Genomic DNA, 22,925 nt, shown 5'->3' on the forward strand with positions numbered 1-22,925 from the left:
AGGGCCGGTCAGGTGCAGAGGTCAAAGAGGTGCCCAAAACACACAGGCCCCTATGGGGAAAAGGGGTGCTCCGGTTCCAGGCTACCAGCAGGTAAGTACCTGCGTCCTCGGGGGGCAGACCAGGGGTGTTTTGTAGAACACTGGGGGGGGGGGGGGGGGGGGGGGGGGGGGGGGGGGAGGGGGCCACAAGCAGGCACACAAAACACACCCTTAGCGGCACAGGGGCGGCCGGGTGCAGTGTGCAAAGCAGGCATCGGGTATTAAATTGCAATCAGTGGAGGTACCCTGGGGTCACTCTGGCGGTGCAGGCAGGGCACAGGATGGCTTCTCGGGCCAGCAACCAACTGCGATAGGCAGAGGGTCGCCTGGTGGTCACTCCTGCACTGAGCTTCAGTTCCTTCTCGTCCTGGGGGCTGCAGGTGCAGTGCTTGGTCCAGGCGCTGGGTCCCTTGTTACAGGCAGTCGTGGTCAGGGGGAGCCTCTGGATTCTCTCTGCATGCGTCGCTTTGTGGGTCCAGGGGGGTCGTCTCGGGCTACACACTAGGTCGCAGTTATCTGGGAGTCCTCCCTGTGGTGTTTGTTCTCTGGATCTCGAGCGGGGGGCGTTGGGTGCAGAGGGTGAAGTCTCACGCTTCCAGCGGGAAGAGAGAGTCCTTTGGAAGTTGCTTCTTTGTTGCAAAGATGTAGCTGTTTTTGAGCAGAGCTGCTGCTCACTGGAGTTTCTTGGTCCTGGGGGTGAGGGCAGTCCTCTGAGACTTCAGAGGTCGCTCGTCCCTGTTGGATGCGCCGCTGGTTGCAAGTTTTCGACTCTGGAGACAGACCGGTAGGGCTGGGGCCAAATATGTTGTTGTCGTGCCTGCAGGCTTGTAGGTCAGCAGTCCTCCTTTGTAGTTCAGGTTGCGGGAATCTGATTTCCTGGGTTCTTGGGTGCCCCTAAATACTAAATCTAGGGGTGTGTTCAGGTGTTCAGCTCTGTCCTTGAGGGTGGCTACACCCTCCTTGTGCCTCCTCCCTGAGAGGAGGGGGACACATCCCTATTCCTATTGGGGGAATCCTCCAAAATCAAGATGGAGGATTTCTAAAGGCAGGGGTCACCTCAGCTCAGGACACCTTAGGGGCTGTCCTGACTGGTGGGTGACTCCTCCATGTTTTTCTCATTTTCTCCCCTGAACCTGCTGCCAAAATTGGGGGCTGTGTCCAGGGGGCGGGCATCTCCACTAGCTGGAGTGCTCTGGGGCATTGTAACACGAAGCCTGAGCCTTTGAGGCTCACTGCTAGGTGTTACAGTTCCTGCAGGGGGAGGTGTTAAGCACCTCCACCCAGTGCAGGCTTTGTTTCTGTCCTCAGAGAGCACAAAGGCTCTCACCCCAGGGGGGCTGAAACGCGTCTCAGTGGCAGGCTGGCACTGACCAGTCAGTCCTGCACTGAAGCATTGGGTACATTACAAGGGGCATTTTTCTAAGATGCCCTCTGTGTGCATTTTGTAATAAATCCAACACTGGCATCAGTGTGGGTTTATTATTCTGAGAAGTTTGATATCAAACTTCCCAGTATTTAGTGTAGCCATTAGGGAGCTGGGGAGTTCGTTTTGACAAACTCCCAGACCATATACCTAATATGGCCACCCTGCACTTACAATGTCCAAGAATATACTTAGACACTGTAGGGGCATATTGCTCATGCAGCTATGCTTTCCCTAAACTGTACCTTTGCTTCCACAATTGGCACAGCCCTGGCACTCAGATACGTCCCTTGTAACTGGTACCCCTGATGCCAGAGAAGGTCTCTAAGGGCTGCAGCATGTCTTATGCCACCTTGGGGACCTCTCACTCAGCACATACACACTGCCTCACAGCTTGAGTGTGCTGGTGGGGTGAAAAAGACTAAGTCGACATGGCACTCCCCTCAGAGTGCCATGCCAACCTCACACTGCCTGTGGCATAGGTAAGTACCCCTCTAGCAGGCCTTACAGCCCTAAGGCAGGGTGCACTATACCACAGGTCAGGGCATATGTGCATAAGCACTATGCCCCTACAGTGTCTAAGCAAAACCTTAGACATTGTAAGTGCAGGGTAGCCATAAGAGTACATGGTCTAGGAGTTTGTCAGACACGAACTCCACAGTTCCATAATGGCTACACTGAAATCTGGGAAGTTTGGTATCAAACTTCTCAGCACAATAAATGCACACTGATGCCAGTGTGCAATTTATTGTAACATGCACCCAGAGGGCATCTTAGAGATGCCCCCTGAATACCAATCCGACTACTAGTGTAGGCTGACCAGTTTCTGCCAGCCTGCCACACACCAGACATGTTGCTGGCCACATGGGGAGAGTGCCTTTGTCACTCTGTGGCCAGGAACAAAGCCTGTACTGGGTGGAGGTGCTTCTCCCTTCCCCCTGCAGGAACTGTAACACCTGGCGGTGAGCCCCAAAAGCTCACCCCTTTTGTTACAGCGCCCCAGGACATCCCAGCTAGTGAAGATGCCCACCCCTCCGGCCACTGCCCTCACTTTTATCGGCAAGGCTGGAGGAGATAATGAGAAAAAGAAGGAGGAGTCACCCACCAGTCAGTACAGGCCCTAAAGTGTCCTGAGCTGAGGTGACCCTGCCTTTAGAAATCCTCCATCTTAGTTTTGGAGGATTACCCAATAGAATTAGGGATGTGCCCCCCTCCCCACCGGGAGGAGGTACAAAGAGGGTGTAGCCACCCTCAAGGACAGAAGCCATTGGCTAATGCTCTCCCAGACCTTAACACACCCCTAAATTAAGTATTTAGGGGCACCCCAGACCCCAGGAAATCGGATTCCTACAACCTGAAGAAAAAAGAAAGACTGCTGACCTACAAGCCTGCAGAGAAGAATGAAGACAACAACTGCTTTAGCCCCAAGCCCTACCGGCCTGTCTACAACTTCAAAAACCTGCAACCAGCGACGCATCCGACAGGGACCAGTAACCTCTGAAGCTTCAGAGGACTGCCCTTGACTAAAGGACGAAGAAACACCAGTGAGCAGCGGCTCTGCTCAAAACCAGCAACTTCTTTGCAACAAAGAAGCAACTTCCAAAGACTTCACGTTTCTTGCCGGAAGCGTGAGACTTCACACTCTGCACCCAACGCCCCCGGCTCGAGATCCAGAGAACAAACACCACAGGGAGGACTCCCAGATGATGCGAGCCCGTGAGTAGCCAGAGACGACCCCCCCTGAGCCCCCACAGCGAAGCCTGCAGAGAATCCATAGGCTCCCACTGACCTCAACTGCCTGTAACAAGGGACCCGACGCCTGGAACCAGCACTGCACCCGCAGCCCCCATGACCTGAAGGAAATGAACCTCAGCGTAGGAGTGACCCCCAGGCGACCCTCTACCTAGCCCAGGTGGTGGCTGTCCCGAGAAGCCCCCCCTGTGCCCGCCTGCACCGCTAGAGTGACACCCAGGTCCCTCCATTGAAACCAATACAAAACCCGACACCTGCTTTGCACACTGTGCCCCTGTGCCGCTGAGGGTGTGTTCTGTGTGCCTACTTGTGTCCCCCCCAGTGCTCTACAAAACACCCCTGGTCTGCCCCCAGAGGACCCAGGCACTTACCTGCTGGCAGACTGGAACTGGAGCACCCCTGTTCTCTATAGGCGCCTATGCGTTTTGGGCACCTCTTTGACCTCTGCACCTGACCGGCCCTGAGCTGCTGGTGTGGTAACTTTAGGGTTGCTTTGAACCCCCAACGGTGGGCTGCCTATGCCCCAGAACTGAGACTTGTAAGTGTTTTACTTACCTCACAAACTATCCTTTACTTATCTCCCCCAGGAACTGTTGATTTTTTGCACTGTGTCCACTTTGAAAATAGGTTATTGCCATTTTTACAAAGACTGTATATGATACTGCTTTTATTCAAAGTTCCTAAGTTATCTAAGTGAGGTACCTTGCATTTTATGAAAATCTTAAACCTGTGGTTCTTAAAATAAACTAAGAAAATATATTTTTCTATATAAAAACCTATTGGCCTGGAGTAAGTCTTTGAGTGTGTGTTCCTCATTTATTGCCTGTGTGTACAACAAATGCTTAACACTAGCCTCTGATAAGCCTACTGCTCGACCACACTACCACAAAATAGAGCATTAGAATTATCTAATTTTGCCACTATCTTACCTCCAAGTGGAACCCTTGGACTCTGTGCACACTATGTCTTACTTTGAAATAGTATATACAGAGCTAACTTCCTACAGTACTCCACAAAGAGTTGGTCGTCCACCTGGCACTCTTTTGTACGGTTGAGGTAGAACGACAACGCTCTTTTTGGGTCCAGACGCTCCTCTTCTTGAGGGATGCAGTGGAGCAAAGAAGGTGGGCAGGGTGATGTTCTGACCCAGATGGAAAGGGGTCACCACCTTGGGGAGGAAAGAGGCACAAGTTCGGAGGACTAGCTTATCAGGATATATTGTGAGATACAGCAGTTTTGATGATAAAGCCTGCATCACACTTACTCTCCTGGGAGACGCAATCGTCACTCAGAAGGCACAAGAAAAGTAAGCACTAGATTAAGGTCCCACGAGGGCTTAACAAAAGGCGTAAGTGGAAACATATGTACAAGCCCTTTTAAGAATCTCTGTACAATAGGAGACAAACAAAGACTGTTGATCAGGCAAGAAAAGAAAAGCTGTTAAGGCAGAAAGATACCACTTAAGAGTCCCTTAAGGAGGAACCCTGTTGTGCGAGTGTCAGAATGAAAAGAAGGATATTAGAAGGAGAAGAAGAAAGAGGATCAATAGACCTCTCTGTACAATATAATAGAAAACGTTTCCAACGGCAGTTGTAAACAGTCTTAGTAGAGGGACGCCTGCCTGCCAGAATGACATTACAGACTTCGGGAGGGAGGTCATAAACCATCAACTGCCGCCGCTCAATCTCCACGCATGAAGCCGCAAAGTTGACAGGTTCGGGTGGAGAACCTTCCCCTGCTGCTGCGACAGAAGATCCTCCCAAAGAGGCAATCTGATTGGAGGACTGATGCTCATTTTGAGAAGCTCTTGATACCAAACTCTACATGCCCAATCCGGAGCCGCTCTGATTATTTGGGCCCGGTCGTTCCTGATTTTCTTGAGAACTCTGGGCAGAAGTGGTATGGGCTGAAAGGCATACAGGAAGCCTGAACTCCACTCGCGACTATAAGCATTGCCTAGCGATAGCCGCCTTGGAAACTCCAACGCGCAATACTGCTGACTTTGCGCGTTCACCTCGTCGAACAGATCTAACCAAGGCTCTTCTCACTGCTAAAAGAATCCCTGCGCCAGCTCCGACTAGAGACACCATTTGTGATCCGCTAAGCATCTCTAGCTGAGTTCGTTCCCCCAGGCATTCAAAGAACCTGCCAGATGTTGAACACTAGGGTTATGCCCTGGTGTTCCAGCCACGTCCAGAGACATAGAGTCTCTTGACAAAGGGTCCACAACCTCACACCACCCTGCGTGTTGCAGTACCACATTGCGGTAGTGTTGTCTGTGAACACCTGCATCTTCTCTTTCACAAAAGGAAGAAATGCCTTTAATAATAGCCGGATCGCCCGGAGCTCCAAAAAGTTGATATGAAGCATAGATTCTGCCAGAGACCAGAGGCCCCTGATCTTCACCTCTCCCAGATGGTCGCCTCATCCCAGAAGTGACGCATCTGTCACTACTGTAAGATCTGGTTGGGGAAGGGAGAGGAGTCTGTCTTTGACCCAATCGCAGTTCACTAACCACCTTTGCAGTTCCCTCAGAGATCTGAACCATGTTGGTAAGATTTCCCTGATGCTGTGCCCATTGCAACTTCAGATCCCACTGCAGAACCCTCATATGCCATCAGGCATGTTTGACTAATAGGATGCAGGAAGCCATGAGCCCCAACAGCCTCAGAGTCTGTCTCACCGAAATCCAGGATAGAGGCCGAAACATCTGTATCATAACCTGAATATCCTGGACTCGCTGCTCAGGAGGATAGGCCCGAAACTGCAGTGTGTCCAGAACGGCTCCTATGAAAGGGAGCTTTCCGAGAGGGAGTCAGGTGTCACTTCGGCACGTTTACTGTGAACCCCACCGACTGCATGAGGTCCGCTGTAGTCTGAAGGTGGGTGACGAAAGCCTGGGGCGTCAGAGCCTTCAACAGCCAGTCACTGAGGCAGGGGAAGACAAATCCCTAGGCTGAGCAGATGAGCTGCCACCACCCCCATCATTTTGGTGAACACCCGAGGGTCACTGGTGAGACCGAAGGGGAGTACGGTAAACAAAGTGTTTGTGGCCCACCTTGAACCGCAAGCTACGTCAGTGGGCGGGCAGAATGGGGATGTGAAAATACACATCCTGCAAGCCCAACGCTACCATCCAGTCTCCTTGGTCTAGGGCGGACAAGACCTGAGCAAGAGTGAGCATCTTGAATTTCTCCTTCTTGAGGAAGAGATTGACGTCCCTTAAATCCAGGCTAGGGTGAAGGCCCTTGTTCTTTCTGGGAATCAGAAAGTGGCGGGAATAATAACCACTGCCTACTTCTGACATCAGGACCCGTTCTATGGCTCCCTTGGCCAAGAGACCCGTAACTTCCTTTCGGAGTAAGATCAAATGATCCTCCATCAGCCGTTCTTTTACTGGAGGGATAGAGGGAGGGAAAGACTGGAAGGGGAGGGAATAGCCCTTCTGTATGATCTGCAAGACCCATTTGTCCGATGTTATGGACCGCCAATGAGGAAGATGAAATTGAATCCTCCCTCCAACTGAATGGATGTGGCCTTGCAGAACCATACTAGGAGGGCTTGGGTGCTGCTGAAGAGGGGGGCTGGGTGGTGGCCGACCTCTAGCCAGACTCTCTGGGACTGAAAGTACCACGACCTCGTCCGGGATGCTGTGAAGCAAGAGGACGGTGGCTAACCTGTGGCTGGCGTGGTACCCCGCCCCTTCCGAAGCCTTGAAAGACGACAGACGGACTGCTGACGAGCCGGCGCTGAAAGGCCCAAGGATCTTGCAGCAGCTCGAGAATCCTTGAACCTCTCAAGCCATCAAAAGGCATGTCCATCAAAACTCGACTGGACATCCCCCGAAAAGTCAGTGCCGACAGAGGACCACTTTTGAAGGAATCGCCCTGCCCAGCAAGTCGGTCGTGTCCAAGCCACACCTGATGGTAAACTTGGCTGCCTCTCCCATCCTTGACAGCCTGAGTGAGTGTCCCGTACAACCTCTGGGACTTGGGGCAGCACATGTGCCACGGTATCCCATAAAGTATAGAAAAAACATCCCAATAGGCAAGAGGTGTTTACCCCTGTTGACCCCGCGGGTCCTGAAGACCCACCCGAGGGTGCAGCCCGCTCAAAAACAAGGTGCATAACCTAGTAAAATTCTTTGATTTGAGCGGGTGTCGCTCCGGTCCCTGGCAAAGGGGGAAGAAGCAGAGTAGGCCCTGGCGACGGATCCACAAAGCCGCGCTCTGAACATAGACGTTCCCTGGACGCCTCGTCGGATGAAGGGTGAGGCGAAGTCCGCTTGGACTACTACTTCGTTTTGTGCCTTTTACCTGAATGCCCAGAAGAACTCAAATGTGAGGAAGATGACTTGGGGCTTCTGGAGCGGTGCTGCGACCTCCTCCTAGAGTGGGACTGTGAGCTCATCGGAATCGCTCTAGCTGAAGACGGCTGGCAGGCCACTAGAAGCTTTAGAGATCTCTCTCTTAAGGCCTTCGGAGACATGGCCTGACAGTCGGAACACGACTTTGAATCGTGGTCCTTTCGAAAGTACCAGAGACACAACTGGTGTGGATCTGTAACCGACATGGTGCTGACCTGCACCACATGGTTTAAATCCAGTCTTTCTTGAAGACATCGCTCAGACAATTTGAAAACCTTCGACAAAAATGTTGAAAAAAGGGTAGCTCTTTCTGGATCTGCGCTTAACTGGTGTGGAAGGAAAAGAACTGACGTGCATGCGCCGGGGCGGTGGCTATATAGATGGTCGTGGTGTCACAGATGGCTCCAACGACGCCACGCGGGGCCAGATGACACACGCGGATCTAAACGATGCCACCCAACGACGCGCACAGGATACTGCTCAGCAGAAAAATTCCGGACTCGAAGCGGACGCCAGAGAATTCTAAGGTAAGGAATCTGCAGCTAGAAGTCCCTAACAGATGCTGGGGTCCTGGTTAGTAGGATCCCAGTGAAAACAGTGAAAGCATATTGTCAGGAGGCAAAAGATAGGAGTAACTATGCCAAGAAGAGGTGACTTTCCTACAATGATGTTCTATCTTTATAAAGAGAGGAAGGTGTGCAGCAGAAGTAATGGTCACTGCTTAGCAATTTTATAGGAAGCTGGCTCTCTATATACTATAACAAAGTAAATATAGTGTGCACAGAGTCCAGGGGTTCCCAAGAGGCTTAACAGAGGCTAAAGTAGATAATACTAATGCTCTCTTTTGTGGTAGTGTGCTTGATCAGAGATTAGTGCAAAGCATTTGTTGTACTGTATACACACACAAGAAATAGAAGAAGCACACACTCAATGACTTAACTCCATACCAATGGTTTTTATATAGCAAAAATATATTTTCTTAATTTATTTTTAGAACAACAAGATCCAAGTTACAGCTAAGTACTTCAATAGATTCGTATTTCACACATGTATCAACAGTACTTTGTTTGAAAAAGGTAAGTAATACAATTGTTGAATTATTGTCAATAATCCTTTTTTAAAATGGACACTGCAGTTTTCTGAAACATTTCCGTGGGGGAAGAAATATTAGAGTGTTTGACAGGTAAGTACAACACTTAAATTTTCAGTCTCCAGGTTCTGGGAAGTCCACCAGTTGGGGTTCAAGCTAACCCCAAACACCCACCACCAGCAACACGGGCCGGCCAAGTGCAGAGGTCAAAGTTGAGTCAATGTAACGCAGGCTCCCATGGAGACAGGGGATCCTCTGAATCAGGCCTGCCTGCAGGTAAGTACCCGCGGCTCGGAGAGTACACCAGGGGGGGATTAGAAAAGCACTGAAGGAGCCACAACTAGGCACCAAACACCCTCAGCGGCACAGGGGCAGCCAGGTGCAGGGTGCAAACAGGAAATCGGGTTTTCAATCCTGGTCTATGAGGAGACCCCGGTGATCACTCAGAGGCTGCGGGCCAGGTCCAGGAGGGTGTCTCAGGCACAGCACTAGTCGGAAAGGGAGGAGGGCCGCCTAAACGTTGAGGCACCGGGGGTCGGGTTCTCCAAGGCCTGGAGGCTGCGGATGCAGTGCGTTGTTAGCCGTTGAATATCTTCGTCCGGAGCTTCGCTGTCAGGGGGTCCTTGGGATTCCATCTGCAGGCATCTTGGAGGTGTGGAGAGGTCAACCCAAGGTGGGCACGTGCTCGCAATCGCCTGGGGACCCTCTCTTGCTGGGTGGACCACCTGGACACAGGCGTCAGGCGCACAGGGATCACAACTCACACATCAGGAGTGAGGTGGGAGTTCTTGGTTGTAGATTTTAGAAGACAGAGCCGATGTCCTCAGGATTTCTTGGTCCTTTTGGGTGCAGGGCAGTCCTCTGGAGTTGGCAGAGGTCACTGGTCCCGCTGGACGGGTCGCTGGTCTTTAGCAGGTTCTTTGAAGCAGGAGACAGGCCGGAAGGGCTGGGACCAAAGCAGTTGTCTTTCTTCTTCTCTGCTGGGGGTTTCAGCTTAGCACTCCTTCTTGTAGGTCACCAGGAATCTGGTGAGCTGGGTTAATGGAGGCCCTTAAATCCTAGATTTAGGGGAGTTTTAGGGGTCAGAGGATTAAGGTGGCTACACACTCCTTGTGCCCAATCCCTTTGAGAAGGGGGCAGAGACCTAATGTTATTGGTCCCTGTCCTCCAAACCAAGATGGAAGATTCTGCAGGTAGGGGGGTCACCTAAGCTCTGGACACCTTAGGGGGTGGTCACTCCTCCCCTTTTGCCTTAATTGTCCAGCCAGGCTTGCCACCAAAAGTGGTGCTTTGTCTGGGGAGGGGGGGCATCTCCACTAGCTGGAGTGCCCTGAGGCACTGTAACTTGAGGCTTGAGCCGTTGAGGCTCACCGCCAGGTGTTACAATTCCTGTAGCGGGGGAAGTGTAAAGCACCTCCACCCAAGACAGGCTTTGTTTCTGACCACAGAGTGCACAAAGGCACTCGCCCCATGCGGCCAGGCACTTGTCTGCAAGTGGCTGGCTGGCATAGACCTGTCAGTCCTAATCTAGCAGTTTGGCTAACATACATCTCTAAGATGCCCTCTGTGTGCATTTTTCAATGAATCAAACACTGGCATCAGTGTAGATTTATTGTGCTGAGAGGTTTCATACCAAACTTCCCAGTATTCAGTGAAGCCATTATGAAGCTGTGGAGTTCCTAATGACAAACTCCAAGACTATATACTTAATATGGACACACTGTACTTACAATGTCTATGAATGGACTTGGACACTGTAGGGGCATATTGCTCATGCAGCTATGCCCTCACCAGTGGATTAGTGCAGCCTGCCTTAGGTCTGTAAGGCCTGCTAGAGGAGTGACTTACCTATGCCACAGGCAGTAGGTTGTGGGCATGGCACTCTGAGGGGGGGGGTGCCAAGTCGACTGTCTTTTCTCCCCACCAGCACACACAAGCTGCAAGGCAGTGTGTATGTGCTTGGTGAGGGGTCCCCAGGGGAGGCATAATACATGCAACAGCCTTTAGAGACCTTCCCTGGCCACAGGGCCCTTGGTACCAAGGGTACCTTTTACAAGGGACTAAACCGTGGTCCAGGGATATGCCAATTGTGGATACAATGGTATTGTTTTAGGGAAAGAACACTGGGGCCTGGTTGGCAGGATCCCAGCCCACAGAGAATCAAAGTTGGCATCAACACTAGGCAAAAGGTGTGTGGGTGGGGGTGAAGTAACCATGCCAACAGTGGCCCTTTCCTAAAACTAAGCTTAGATGGAGGGTTGCGCTAGAGTGAGAAGGGGGAGTGGGAAAGAACGGATGAAGGGAAAATAGTGGGTTGAACTCTGTTTAGGGAACAAAGTGCAGAAACATATGGAGAGCTGGCACTTGGTGATGAGACCACTGTTAAGCCAAATTCAATGAACTACTGACAATTTAATTTCTCTGGAGTTGACAGATAATTAGCCTATGCAAAGCGGGCTGAAGGACATGTACATGGTATCACAAAGGCAATGAATAAGCTCAATCTTACCACAGTCATATTGGATCAGGCGAAGGTCTGGAAACTGAGTCCGCATGTTGCAAATAATTCTATGCAGGTTGAGGGAGCGTGGTCCTAGCTCACGTTGAAGATTATCAATAAGCACAGACTGCTGCACTGTGTGTGATGGCGAAGGGTGACAGGTGTGCACAGAGATGGAAGGTGCTTCCACTGGGGGCATGACAAAGATGAACCTAAGATGTAGAAGACAAAGAATTGGGAGGCAGGCAGATGGCAACAATGGCTGACACCGCATCCGCAATGAACCTTCACACAGAAGATTTGACAATTCAACGAGTTATTACAGTAGCATAGATCAAGCATTAAATCATTTGAGCAGGATCAACCATGTAAGTAGCCACCATTTTAGTCCTAACCATGCACATATCTATTGCAGCAGTCAAATGAATAAAACAGCTACAGCATTCTCAACCAAACCCACTACAGCGAGTTCTCACCATATTCAAAAAATATCCTCAGACAACCATGCACAGTCTAGGGCAGTTCAAAGTCCACATATGAGAACGTACCGGTCGATGAGGTGTTCCAGCTGTTCCAATCTTTGATGGGGTGTAAGAATGGCCCGACTTAAGGCTCCAGTCAAATACCAGTAGGCATCTAGGTGATTGGATTCAGCAAGCACCTGAGCAGCATAGCAGTGCGCATAGCCAACGCCCCACCAGCCATCACGGCGCATGCAGGGCGTGCTACTGGACAGGCTGGACAGGCTGCAAAGGCGGAGGATTTCCGTCCCATAGATTGGTGACTGAGCACAATGGCGTTCATTGATTCGGAACAAGCGGTCCAGGCGTTCCTTCCTCTGTCTCTTCCGTTTCTCTTCCAGGGATTCCTTTAGGGAGATGGTGAAAAATATCAGTACATCTTTAGTGAGCTACAGTGCTCCACTAGGAATGCAAGAGGCATAAAGGCGTATTACATCACATCACATCAATAAGCTACAAACTTTGAAAGGAAACCTGGCATTTGTGGAACAATTGAGTTCTGTCGGTTACTGGTTGACAAAGAGATTTATGAAAAGGATGCTATTGTTACATTGTACTTGAAACTGAACCTAAACAACGTCATTCCTTGGTGAATGTGCACTTCTGCTGATTATATAGAAGCCCAAGAGCAAGAAGTTGGCTCTGTATATACTATCTCAAAGTGAGAGATAGTGTGCACAGAGTCCAAGGGTTCCCCTTAGAGGTTGATAGTGGCAATAATAGGTAACAGTAATGCTCTATTTGTGGTAGTGTGGTCGAGCAGTAGGCTTATTAGAGGGTAGTGGTAAGCATTTGTTGTACACCCACAGGCAATAAATGAGAACACGCACTCAATGACTTAACTCCAGGCCAATTGGTTTTTATATAGAAAAATATTATTTTCTTAATTTATTTTAGAACCGCAAGATTCAGAATTCAAGTAAATGCATAACTTGTAAGGTACTTGGCATAGGTAAATATGGAACTTTAAAGTAAAACAGTAAGGTACACAGTTTTGGCAAAAATGGCAATAAGCTATTTTAAAAGTGGGTTTTGTGGGGCACTGGGGGAGGGGGTGGCAGGGGGATGCCTGCCCCTCCAGCCACTGCCCCCACTTTTGGCGGCAAGGCTGGAGGAGATAATGAAGAAAATAAGGAGGAGTCACCTACTAGTCAGGACAGCCCCTAAAGTGTCCTGAGCTGAGGTGACCCCTGCATTTAGAAATCCTCCATCTTGATTTTTGAGGATCCCCCCAATAGGAATAGGGATGTGCCCCCCTCCCCTCAGGGAGGAGACACAAGGAGGGTGAAGCCACCCTCAACGACAGTAGTCATTGGCTACTGTCCCTCAGACCTAAACACACCCCTAAATTTCGTTTTTAGGGGCGACCCTGAACCCAGGAAATCAGATTCCTGCAACCTACAACAAGAAGAAGGACTGCTGACCTGAAAGCCCTGCAAAGATGACAACTGACTTGGCCCCAGCCCTACCGGCCTGTCTCCGGACTCAAAGAACCTGCACAGCAATGCATCCAGCGGGACCAGCAACCTCTGAGGACTCAAAGGACTGCGCTGCACCTAAAGGACCAAGAACCTCCCAAGAACAGCGGCACTGTTCAGAAACTGCAACAAAGAAGCAACTTTTAAAGAGATTAACTTCCCTCCAGAAGCGTGAGTCTTCACACTCTGCACCCGACACCCCTGGCTCGAGTTTGGAGAAACCAACACTGGAGAGAGAACTCCCAGGCAACTCCAACGACATGGACACCATGAGTCGACCTCCTTGCACCCCTACAGCAACGCCTGCATTGAGGATCCAGAGGCTCCCCCTGACCGCGACTGCCTGGTAACAAAGGAACCCGACGCTTGGACCAAGCACTGCAGGTGCAGCCCCCAGGACCGAGAGGAACCACTGGCAGGAGTGACCAGCAGGCGGCCCTCATCCTAGCCCAGTTGGTGGCTGGCCCGAGAAGCCCCCCTGTGCCCTGTTGACATTGTCAGAGTGACCCTGGGTCCCTCCATTGTTTTCAATAGCAAACTCGACACATACTTTGCACACTGCACCCGGCCGCCCCTGTGCCGCTGAGGGTGTGTTTTGTGTGCTTGTGTGTGTCCCACCCAGTGTTCTACAAAAAAACCCTGGTCTGCTCCCCGAGGACACAGGTACTTACCTGCTAGCAGACTGGAACCGAAGCACCCCTAGTCTCCATAGGCACCTATGTTATTTGGTCCCTACTTTGACCTCTGCACCTGACCGACCCTGTGTTGCTGGTGCTGGGTGTTTGTGGTTGATCTGAACCCCCAACTGTGGGCAGCCTATGCCCGGGAGACTGAACATCTAAGTGCTTTACTTACCTGCTAAACTAACCTGTACTTACCTCCCCTTACTTGAATTTTGAATCTTTTGGTTCTAAAATAAATTAAGAAAAGGATATTTTTCTATATAAAAACTGTTGGCCTGGAGTTAAGTCCTTTAAGTGTGTGTTCCTCATTTATTGCCTATGTGTGTTCAACAAATGCTTAACGCTACTCTCTGATAAGCCTACTGCTCGACCACACTACCACAAATAGAGCATTAGTATTATGTATTATTGCCACTATCAACCTCTAAGGGGAACCCCTGGACTCTGTGCACACTATCTCTCACTTTGAGATAGTATATACAGAACCAACTTCCTACACAGTACCACATGGCAGTGGTGTTGTCTGTGAACACCTGAACTGCTTTCCATTTGAGAGAGGGAAGAAATGCTTTTAATGCTAGTCGAATCACTCGGAGCTCCAAAGACTGATATGGAGCCCGTTTGTGCCAGAGACCAGAGGCCTCTGATCTCCACCTCTCCCATGTGGCCGCCCCATCCCAGGAGTGACGCATCTGTCACTACTGTAAGATATGGTTGGGGAAAAGAGAGGGATCTGCCTTAGACCCAATCCTGATTCGTTAACCACCACTGCAGGTCTCTCGCAGTTCCTTCTGAGATCTGGACCTTGTTGGAGAGATACCCCATAGGCTACCCCCACTGGAACATCAGGTCAAACTCCAGAGCCTGCATATGCCAATTGACCTTTTGAACTAGCAGTATGCTGGAGGCCATGAGGCCCAGCATCCTCAGTCATTCTCACCGAAATCCAGGATAGAGGCTGAAACACCGGAATCATAGACTGAAAATCCTGGGCTCACTTTTCGGGAAGATACGCTTGAAACTGCACTGTGTCCAGAACAGCTCCAATGAAAGGGAGCGTCTGAGAAGATGTCAGTTACGACTTAGGGAACGTTGATAGTGAACCCCGGCAAATGTAAAAGGTTTGCTGTAGTCTGGGGCAAATTCGCCTTCAATAGCCAATCGTCAAGGTAGGGGAAGACTGGAACCCCTAACCTACGCAGACGAACTGTTACCACTACCATCACTTTCGTGAACACCTGAATGGCACTGGTAGAGCCAAAAGGGAGCACGGTGAACTTAAAGTGCTTGTGAACTACCACAAATCGTAGGTAACGTCTGTGGGCTGGCAAGAAGGGAACATGTAGGTATGCATCTTGCAAGTCCAATGTAGGAAGTTGGCTCTGTATATACTATCTCAAAGTGAGAGATAGTGTGCACAGAGTCCAAGGGTTCCCCTTAGAAGTAAGATAGTGGCAAAATGAGATAGTTCTAATGCTCTATTTTGTGGTAGTGTGGTCGAGCAGTAGGCTTATCAGAGGGTAGTGTTAAGCATTTGTTGTACACACACAGGCAATAAATGAGGAACACACACTCAAAGACTTACTCCAGGCCAAAAGTTTTTATATAAAAAAAATACATTTTCTTAATTTGTTTTTAGAACCACAATTTCAAGATTTGAAGTAAATACATAAAATGCAAGATACTCCACACAGGTAAGTTAGGAACTTTGAATTAGAGCAATAACATATACAGTTTTTGTGAAAATGCCAATAAGCTATTTTAAAAGTAGACAGTGCAAACATCAACAGTTCCTAGGGGAGGTAAGTATTGGTTAGATTGTGAGGTAAGTAAGACACTTACAAGTCTAAGTTCCTGGGCATAGGCAGCCCACCGTTGGGGGGTTCAAAGCAACCATAAAGTTACCACACCAGCAGCTCAGGGCCGGTCAGGTGCAGAGGTCAAAGAGGTGCCCAAAAGACATGGGTGCCTATGGAGAACAGGGGTGCTCCAGTTCCAATCTGCCAGCAGGTAAGTACCCGCGTCCTAGGGGGGCAGACCAGGGGGGTTTTGTAGAGCACTGGGGGGCACACAAAACACACCCTCAGCGGCACAGGGTGGCCGGGTGCAGTGCGCAAAGCAGGCATCGGGCTTTGTATTGGATTAAATGGAGGGACCCGGGGGTCACTAGCAGTGCAGGCAGGACACAGGGGGGCTTCTCGGGCCAGCCACCACCTGGACTAGGCAGAGGGTCGCCTGGGGGGGGTCACTCCTTGTAAGGAAATGCCTCCTTGGCATGGTTACCCCCTAACTTTTTGCCTTTGCTGATGCTAAGTTTTGATTGAAAGTGTGCTGGGGACCCTGCTAACCAGTGTTCTTTCCCTAAACTGTACCTTTGCTTCCACAATTGGCACAGCCCTCGCGCTCAGATAAGTCCCTTCTAACTGGTACCCCTGGCACCAAGGGCACTGTTGCCAGGGAATGCCTATAAGGGCTGCAGCATGTCTTATGCCACCCTGGTGACAGCTCACTCAGCACATGCACACTGCCTCGCAGCTTGTGTGTGCTGGTGGGGAGAAAATGACTAAGTCGACATGGCACTCCCCTCAGGGAGCCATGCCGACCTCTCACTGCCAGTGGCATAGGTAAGTCCCCCCTCTAGCAGGCCTTAAAGCCCTAAGGCAGGGTGCTCTATACCACAGGTGAGGGTATAAGTGCATGAGCACTATGCCCCTACTGTGTCTAAGCAAAACCTTAGACATTGGAAGTGCAGGGTACCCAAAAAGAGTATATGGTCTGGGAGTTTGTCAAACACAAACTCCACAGTTCCATATTGGCTACACTGAAATCTGGAAGTCTGGTATCAAACTTCTCAGAACAATAAATGCACACTGATGTCACTGTGGGGTTTATTGTAAAATACACCCAGAGGGCATCTTAGAGATGCTCCCTGAATACCAGTCCAACTCCCAGTGCTAGGCTGACCAGTTTCTGCCAGCCTGCCACAACCATACGAGTTTCTGGCCACATAGGGAGAGTGCCTTTGTCACTCTATGGCCAGGAACAAAGCCTGTACAATGTGGAGGTGCTTATCACCTCCCCCTGCAGGAACTGTAACATCTGGCGGTGAGCCTCAAAGGCTCATGCCTTTTGTTACAGCACCCCAGGGCATCCAAGCTAGTGGAGATGCCCGCACCTCCGGCCACTGCCCCCACTTTTGGCGGCAAGGCTGGAGGAGATAATGAAGAAAACAAGGAGGAGTCACCCACCAGTCAGGGCAGCACCTAAGGTGCCCTGAGCTGAGGTGACTCCAGCCTTTAGAAATCCTCCATCTTGAGATGGGAGGATTCCCCAAACAGGAATAGGGAAGTGCCCCCCTGTAAAGAAATGGCTCCCTGTTGCAGTTACCCCCCACTTTTTGCCTGATACTGATGCTGACTTGACTGAGAAGTGTGCTGGGACCCTGCTAACCAGGCCCCAGCACCAGTGTTCTTTCACCTAAAATGTACCATTGTTTTCACAATTGGCACAACCCTGGCACCTAGGTAAGTCCCTTGTAACTGGTACCCCTGGTACCAAGGGCCCTGATGCCAGGGAAGGTCTCTAAGGGCTGCAGCATATCTTATGCCACCCTGGGGACCCCTCACTCAGCACAGACACACTGCTTGCCAGCTTGTGTGTGCTGGTGAGAACAAAACAAGTAAGTCGACATGGCACTCCCCTCAGGGTGCCATGCCAACATCCCACTGCCTGTGGCATAGGTAAGTCACCCCTCTAGTAGGCCTTACAGCCCTAAGGCAGGGTGCACTATACCACAGGTGAGGGCATATGTGCATGAGCACTATGCCCCTACAGTGTCTAAGCAAAACCTTAGACATTGTAAGTGCAGGGTAGCCATAAGAGTATATGGGCTGGGAGTCTGTCAAAAACGAACTCCACAGCTCCATAATGGCTACACTGAATACTGGGAAGTTTGGTATCAAACTTATCAGAATAATAAACCCACACTGATGCCAGTGTTGGATTTATTAAAAAATGCACACAGAGAGCATCTTAGAGATGCCCCCTGTATTTTACCCAATTGTTCAGTGTAGGCTGACTGGTTCCAGCAGCCTGCCACAACCGAGACATGTTGCTGGCCCCATGGGGAGAGTGCCTTTGTCACTCTGAGGCCAGTAACAAAGCCTGCACTGGGTGGAGATGCTAACACCTCCCCCAGGCAGGAGCTGTAACACCTGGCGGTGAGCCTCAAAGGCTCACCCCTTTGTCACAGCACAGCAGGGCACTCCAGCTTAGTGGAGTTGCCCGCCCCCTCCGGCCACGGCCCCCACTTTTGGCGGCAAGGCTGGAGGAAACAAAGAAAACAACAAGGAGGAGTCACTGACCAGTCAGGACAGCCCCTAAGGTGTCCTGAGCTGAAGTGACTAACTTTTAGAAATCCTCCATCTTGCAGATGGAGGATTCCCCCAATAGGATTAGGGATGTGACCCCCTCCCCTTGGGAGGAGGCACAAAGAGGGTGTACTCACCCTCAGGGCTAGTAGCCATTGGCTACTAACCCCCCAGACCTAAACACGCCCTTAAATTTAGTATTAAAGGGCTCTCCCTGAACCTAGAAATTAGATTCCTGCAACTACAAGAAGAAGGACTGCCGAGCTGACAAACCCCTGCAGAGGAAGAACAGAAGACACCAACTGCCTTGGCCCCAGACTTACCGGCCTGTCTCCTGCCTTCCAAAGAAACCAGCTCCAGCGACGCTTTCCAAGGGACCAGCGACCTCTGAATCCTCTGAGGACTGCCCTGTTTCGAAAAAGACAAGAAACTCCCGAGGACAGCGGTACTGCTCCAAAAGAACTGCAACTTTGTTACAAGGAGCAGATTTAAAGACCCCTGCAATTCCCCGCAAGAAGCGTGAGACTTGCAACACTGCACCCGGCGACCCCGACTCGACTGGTGGAGAACAACCAACTCAGGGAGGACCCTCCGGCGACTCTACGACTGTGAGTAACCAAAGTTGTCCCTCCTGAGCCCCCACAGCGACGCCTGCAGAGGGAATCCCCAGGCACCCCCTGACCGCGACTGTCTGAACTCCATTTCCCGACGGCTGGAAAAGACCCTGCACCCGCAGCCCCCAGCCCCTAAAGAAACGGAACTTCTGTGCAGGAGTGACCCCCAGGAGGCCCTCTCCCTTGCCCAGGTGGTGGCTACCCCGAGGAGCCCCCCCCTTGCCTGCCTGCATCGCTGAAGAGACCCCTTGGTCTCCCATTGAAACCTGAAGGAAACCCGACGCGTGTTTGCACACTGCACCTGGCCGCCCCCGCGCTGCTGAGGGTGTACTTTCTGTGCTACTTTGTGTCCCCCCCGGTGCCCTACAAAACCCCCCTGGTCTGCCCTCCGAAGACGCGGGTACTTACCTGCTGGCAGACTGGAACCGGGGCACCCCCTTCTCTCCATTATAGCCTATGTGTTTTGGGCACCTCTTTGACCTTTGCACCTGACCGGCCCTGAGCTGCTGGTGTGATAACTTTGGGGTTGCTCTGAACCCCCAACGGTGGGCTACCTTGGACCAAAAACTCAAACCTGTAAGTGACTTACTTACCTGTTGAAACTAACAATAACTTACATCCCCCAGGAACTGTGAAAATTGCACTAAGTGTCCACTTTTAAAACAGCTTATTGTGTTTTATGTGAAAAGTATACATGCTAAAGTAATGATTCAAAGTTCCTAGAGTACTTACCTGCAATACCTTTCAAAAGAGCTATTACATGTAAAATTTGAACCTGTGGTTCTTAAAATAAACTAAGAAAATATATTTTTCTATAACAAAACCTATTGGCTGGATTTGTCTCTGAGTGTGTGTACCTCATTTATTGTCTATGGGTATGTACAACAAGTGCTTAACACTACTCCTTGGATAAGCCTACTGCTTGACCACACTACCACGAAATAGAGCATTAGTATTATCTCTTTTTACCACTATTTTACCTCTAAGGGGAACCCTTGGACTCTGTGCATGCTATTCCTTACTTTGAAATAGCACATACAGAGCCAACTTCCTACATTGGTGGATCAGCGGTGGGGTACAAGACTTTGCATTTGCTGGACTACTCAGCCAATACCTGATCACACGACAAATTCCAAAAATTGTCATTAGAAATTGATTTTTGCAATTTGAAATTTTTCTAAATTCTTTAAAGTCCTGCTAGGGCCTTGTGTTAGTCCCTGTTAGCATTTCTTTTAGAGTTTAAAAGTTTGTTAAAAGTTTGAATTAGATTCTAGAAATAGTGTTAGTTTCTTTAAAAGTATTCCAACTTTTAGAAACATAATGTCTAGTACAGATATGAATGTGGTGGAACTCGACACCACACCTTACCTCCATCTACAGATGAAAGAGCTAAGGTCACTCTGTACAATAAGAAAAATAACAATGGGCTCCAGACCTACCAAACTACAGCTCCAGGAGCTGTTGGCAGAGTATGATAGAGCCAACCCCTCTGTAGATGGCAACACAGAGGATGATGATAGTGACTTGGAGGGTGATTCCCCCCCCCACCAGTCCTATCTAGGGAGAACAGGGCTTCTCAAGCCCTGACTCCAAAAATAATAGTCAGAGATGCTGGCTCCCTCACAGGAGGGTCCAGCCTCTCTGAAATCACTGAGGATAACTCCAGTGAAGAGGACATCCAGTTAGCCAGGATGGCCAAAAGATTGGCTTTGGAAAAACAGATACTAGCCATAGAAAGGGAAAGACAAGAGATGGGCCTAGGACCCATCAATGGTGGCAGCAACATAAATAGGGTCAGAGATTCTCCTGACATGTTGAAAATCCCTAAAGGGATTGTAACTAAATATGAAGATGGTGATGACATCACCAAATGGTTCACAGCTTTTGAGAGGGCTTGTGTAACCAGAAAAGTGAACAAATCTCACTGGGGGGCTCTCCTTTGGGAAATGTTCACTGGAAAGTGTAGGGATAGACTCCTCACACTCTCTGGAAAAGATGCAGAATCTTATGACCTCACGAAGGGTACCCTGATTGAGGGCTTTGGATTCTCCACTGAGGAGTATAGAATTAGATTCAGGGGGGCTCAAAAATCCTCGAGCCAGACCTGGGTTGATTTTGTAGACTACTCAGTGAAAACACTGGATGGTTGGGTAACTGGAAATGAAGTGCATGACTATGTTGGGCTTTATAATTTGTTTATGAAAGAACACATTTTAAGTAACTGCTTCAATGAAAAGTTGCATCAGTATCTGGTAGACCTAGGTCCAATTTCTCCCCAAGAATTGGGAAAGAAGGCAGACCACTGGGTCAAGACTAGGGTAACCAAAACTTCCACTGGGGGTGACCAAAGGAAAGGGGTTACAAAGACTCCCCAGGAGAAAGTGGGTGGCACTAGAAACAAAGAAAAAGAGTCCTCTGTAGCCCCCCAAAAACCAGAACAGGTGGGTGGGCCCCAAGACACAACCCAAAACAAAGGTGGGTACCAGGGTAAGAACTGGGATGCCACTAAGGCATGGTGCCATAACTGTAAACAGACAGGGCACCACACCAAGGACACTTCTTGTCCCAAAAACAAACCCCCTAGCAAAATCCCAGGGGTGACCAGTGTAGCCATTGGGGATGACTCCTTAGATGAGGAGGTCTTCATAGCCTTCAACTGGAAAAAGGGCCCCACAGGTGAGTTGGAGATTCCAGAGGGAAGTAGACACTTCCACCACCTACTGGTGAATGGAATCCCAGCCACTGCCCTGAGAGACACTTGTGCCAGTCACACTATTGTGCATGAAAGGCTGGTGTTTTCAAACCAGTACATCCCAGGTGAGACTGCCAGAGTAAGAGTTAGCCCAGACAGGGTCACTGATAGGCCTGTGGCTTTTGTGCCCATAGAAGTGGGTGGGACTTTTAGCTGGAGAAGGGTGGTAGTCAGTACAGACCTCCCCCTTGATTGTCTCCTTGGAAATGACTACCCAGAGGTTAGTCAGAGCCCAAGAGAGGAACTGGTCCAGTGCCAGTCCTCTCCCAAGGATTCTGGAGGTCCTGCCCCTGCAGTAACTGCAAGCAGGCCCCAGAAGAAAAAGAAACGAAAACAGTGTAGGAAGGGTGGACAACCTTTAGCCAAGGTTCCAGCAAGCCAAGGAGATTCTGCTCCAGTAGGGGAGAACTCCAAAAGTGGCTCTGATAAAGTCCAACCTGACCCACAAGAAGTCCTGGCTAGTCAGGCAACTGTTAAGTCTGAGTGGGTGGCCCCTCAGCTAACAGAAGAAAGAGTGGAAGAAGGGTGTTTACTACAAGATGTGGTAACCCCCCACTCTAATACAGCAGACAGGCACCCTGAACCCAAAGAAGCCTGTAACTTAGCCCCTTCCCTTGTAGGTGAAGAGCTAAAGGTGTGGTTCTGGGCACTGACAGCTGTCAGTGGCCTCTGCTGGGTGTTAGCCTTTATGGCTGCACTATCCTTGGCATTTTGGTCAGACCCCATGCCAAATAGCAAGTTAGGCCCCCTGACCCTGCTGGTCATGGTGGGGTTACTCCAGCTCTGGGTAACCTCTTTGGGTAAGCTAGGGGTGACCCTGGCTAAGATAAGATTAGCAGAGGTGGATACCTCTAACCCCAAAATAGAGAGAATGGGTGAAGACATAAAAAGCACAGACAAGAGGCAGTTCAGACTAGGTCCTATCACTGTGGAAGTGGGTCAGTTCCCCAGAGGGAATGACCTGAACAGGAGGATGTAAGGCAGAGTAGGCCTGCAACAAACCAGCCTATTTCCTCTACTCTTCCTCGCCTGACAGACTAGGAAAACTCTCCCAGCTTTGGCTGAGTCTCCTGGCCTGTGGGCTGGGGGGAGCTTGTGTAAAGAAATGGCTCCCTGTTGCAGTTACCCCCCACTTTTTGCCTGATACTGATGCTGACTTGACTGAGAAGTGTGCTGGGACCCTGCTAACCAGGCCCCAGCACCAGTGTTCTTTCACCTAAAATGTACCATTGTTTTCACAATTGGCACAACCCTGGCACCTAGGTAAGTCCCTTGTAACTGGTACCCCTGGTACCAAGGGCCCTGATGCCAGGGAAGGTCTCTAAGGGCTGCAGCAT

At 50.2% G+C, this 22,925-nt stretch overlaps 1 protein-coding gene across 1 annotated transcript in view; it reads right to left on the bottom strand.

Annotated features, from left to right (window-relative positions):
* Positions 1-22,925, bottom strand: part of SRCAP (Snf2 related CREBBP activator protein) — a 1,275,580-nt gene that overhangs the window by 266,586 nt on the left and 986,069 nt on the right. Inside the window, exons 26-27 of the mRNA XM_069201690.1 lie at positions 11,719-12,038; positions 11,180-11,382 (exon numbers count right to left, since the gene is read on the bottom strand). Of these exons, the coding sequence (XP_069057791.1) occupies positions 11,180-11,382; positions 11,719-12,038 (523 nt within the window). The remainder of the gene's footprint in view (positions 1-11,179; positions 11,383-11,718; positions 12,039-22,925) is intronic.

Source organism: Pleurodeles waltl, chromosome 7, assembly GCF_031143425.1.
Source record: "Pleurodeles waltl isolate 20211129_DDA chromosome 7, aPleWal1.hap1.20221129, whole genome shotgun sequence".
Taxonomy (NCBI): Eukaryota; Metazoa; Chordata; class Amphibia; order Caudata; family Salamandridae; genus Pleurodeles; species Pleurodeles waltl.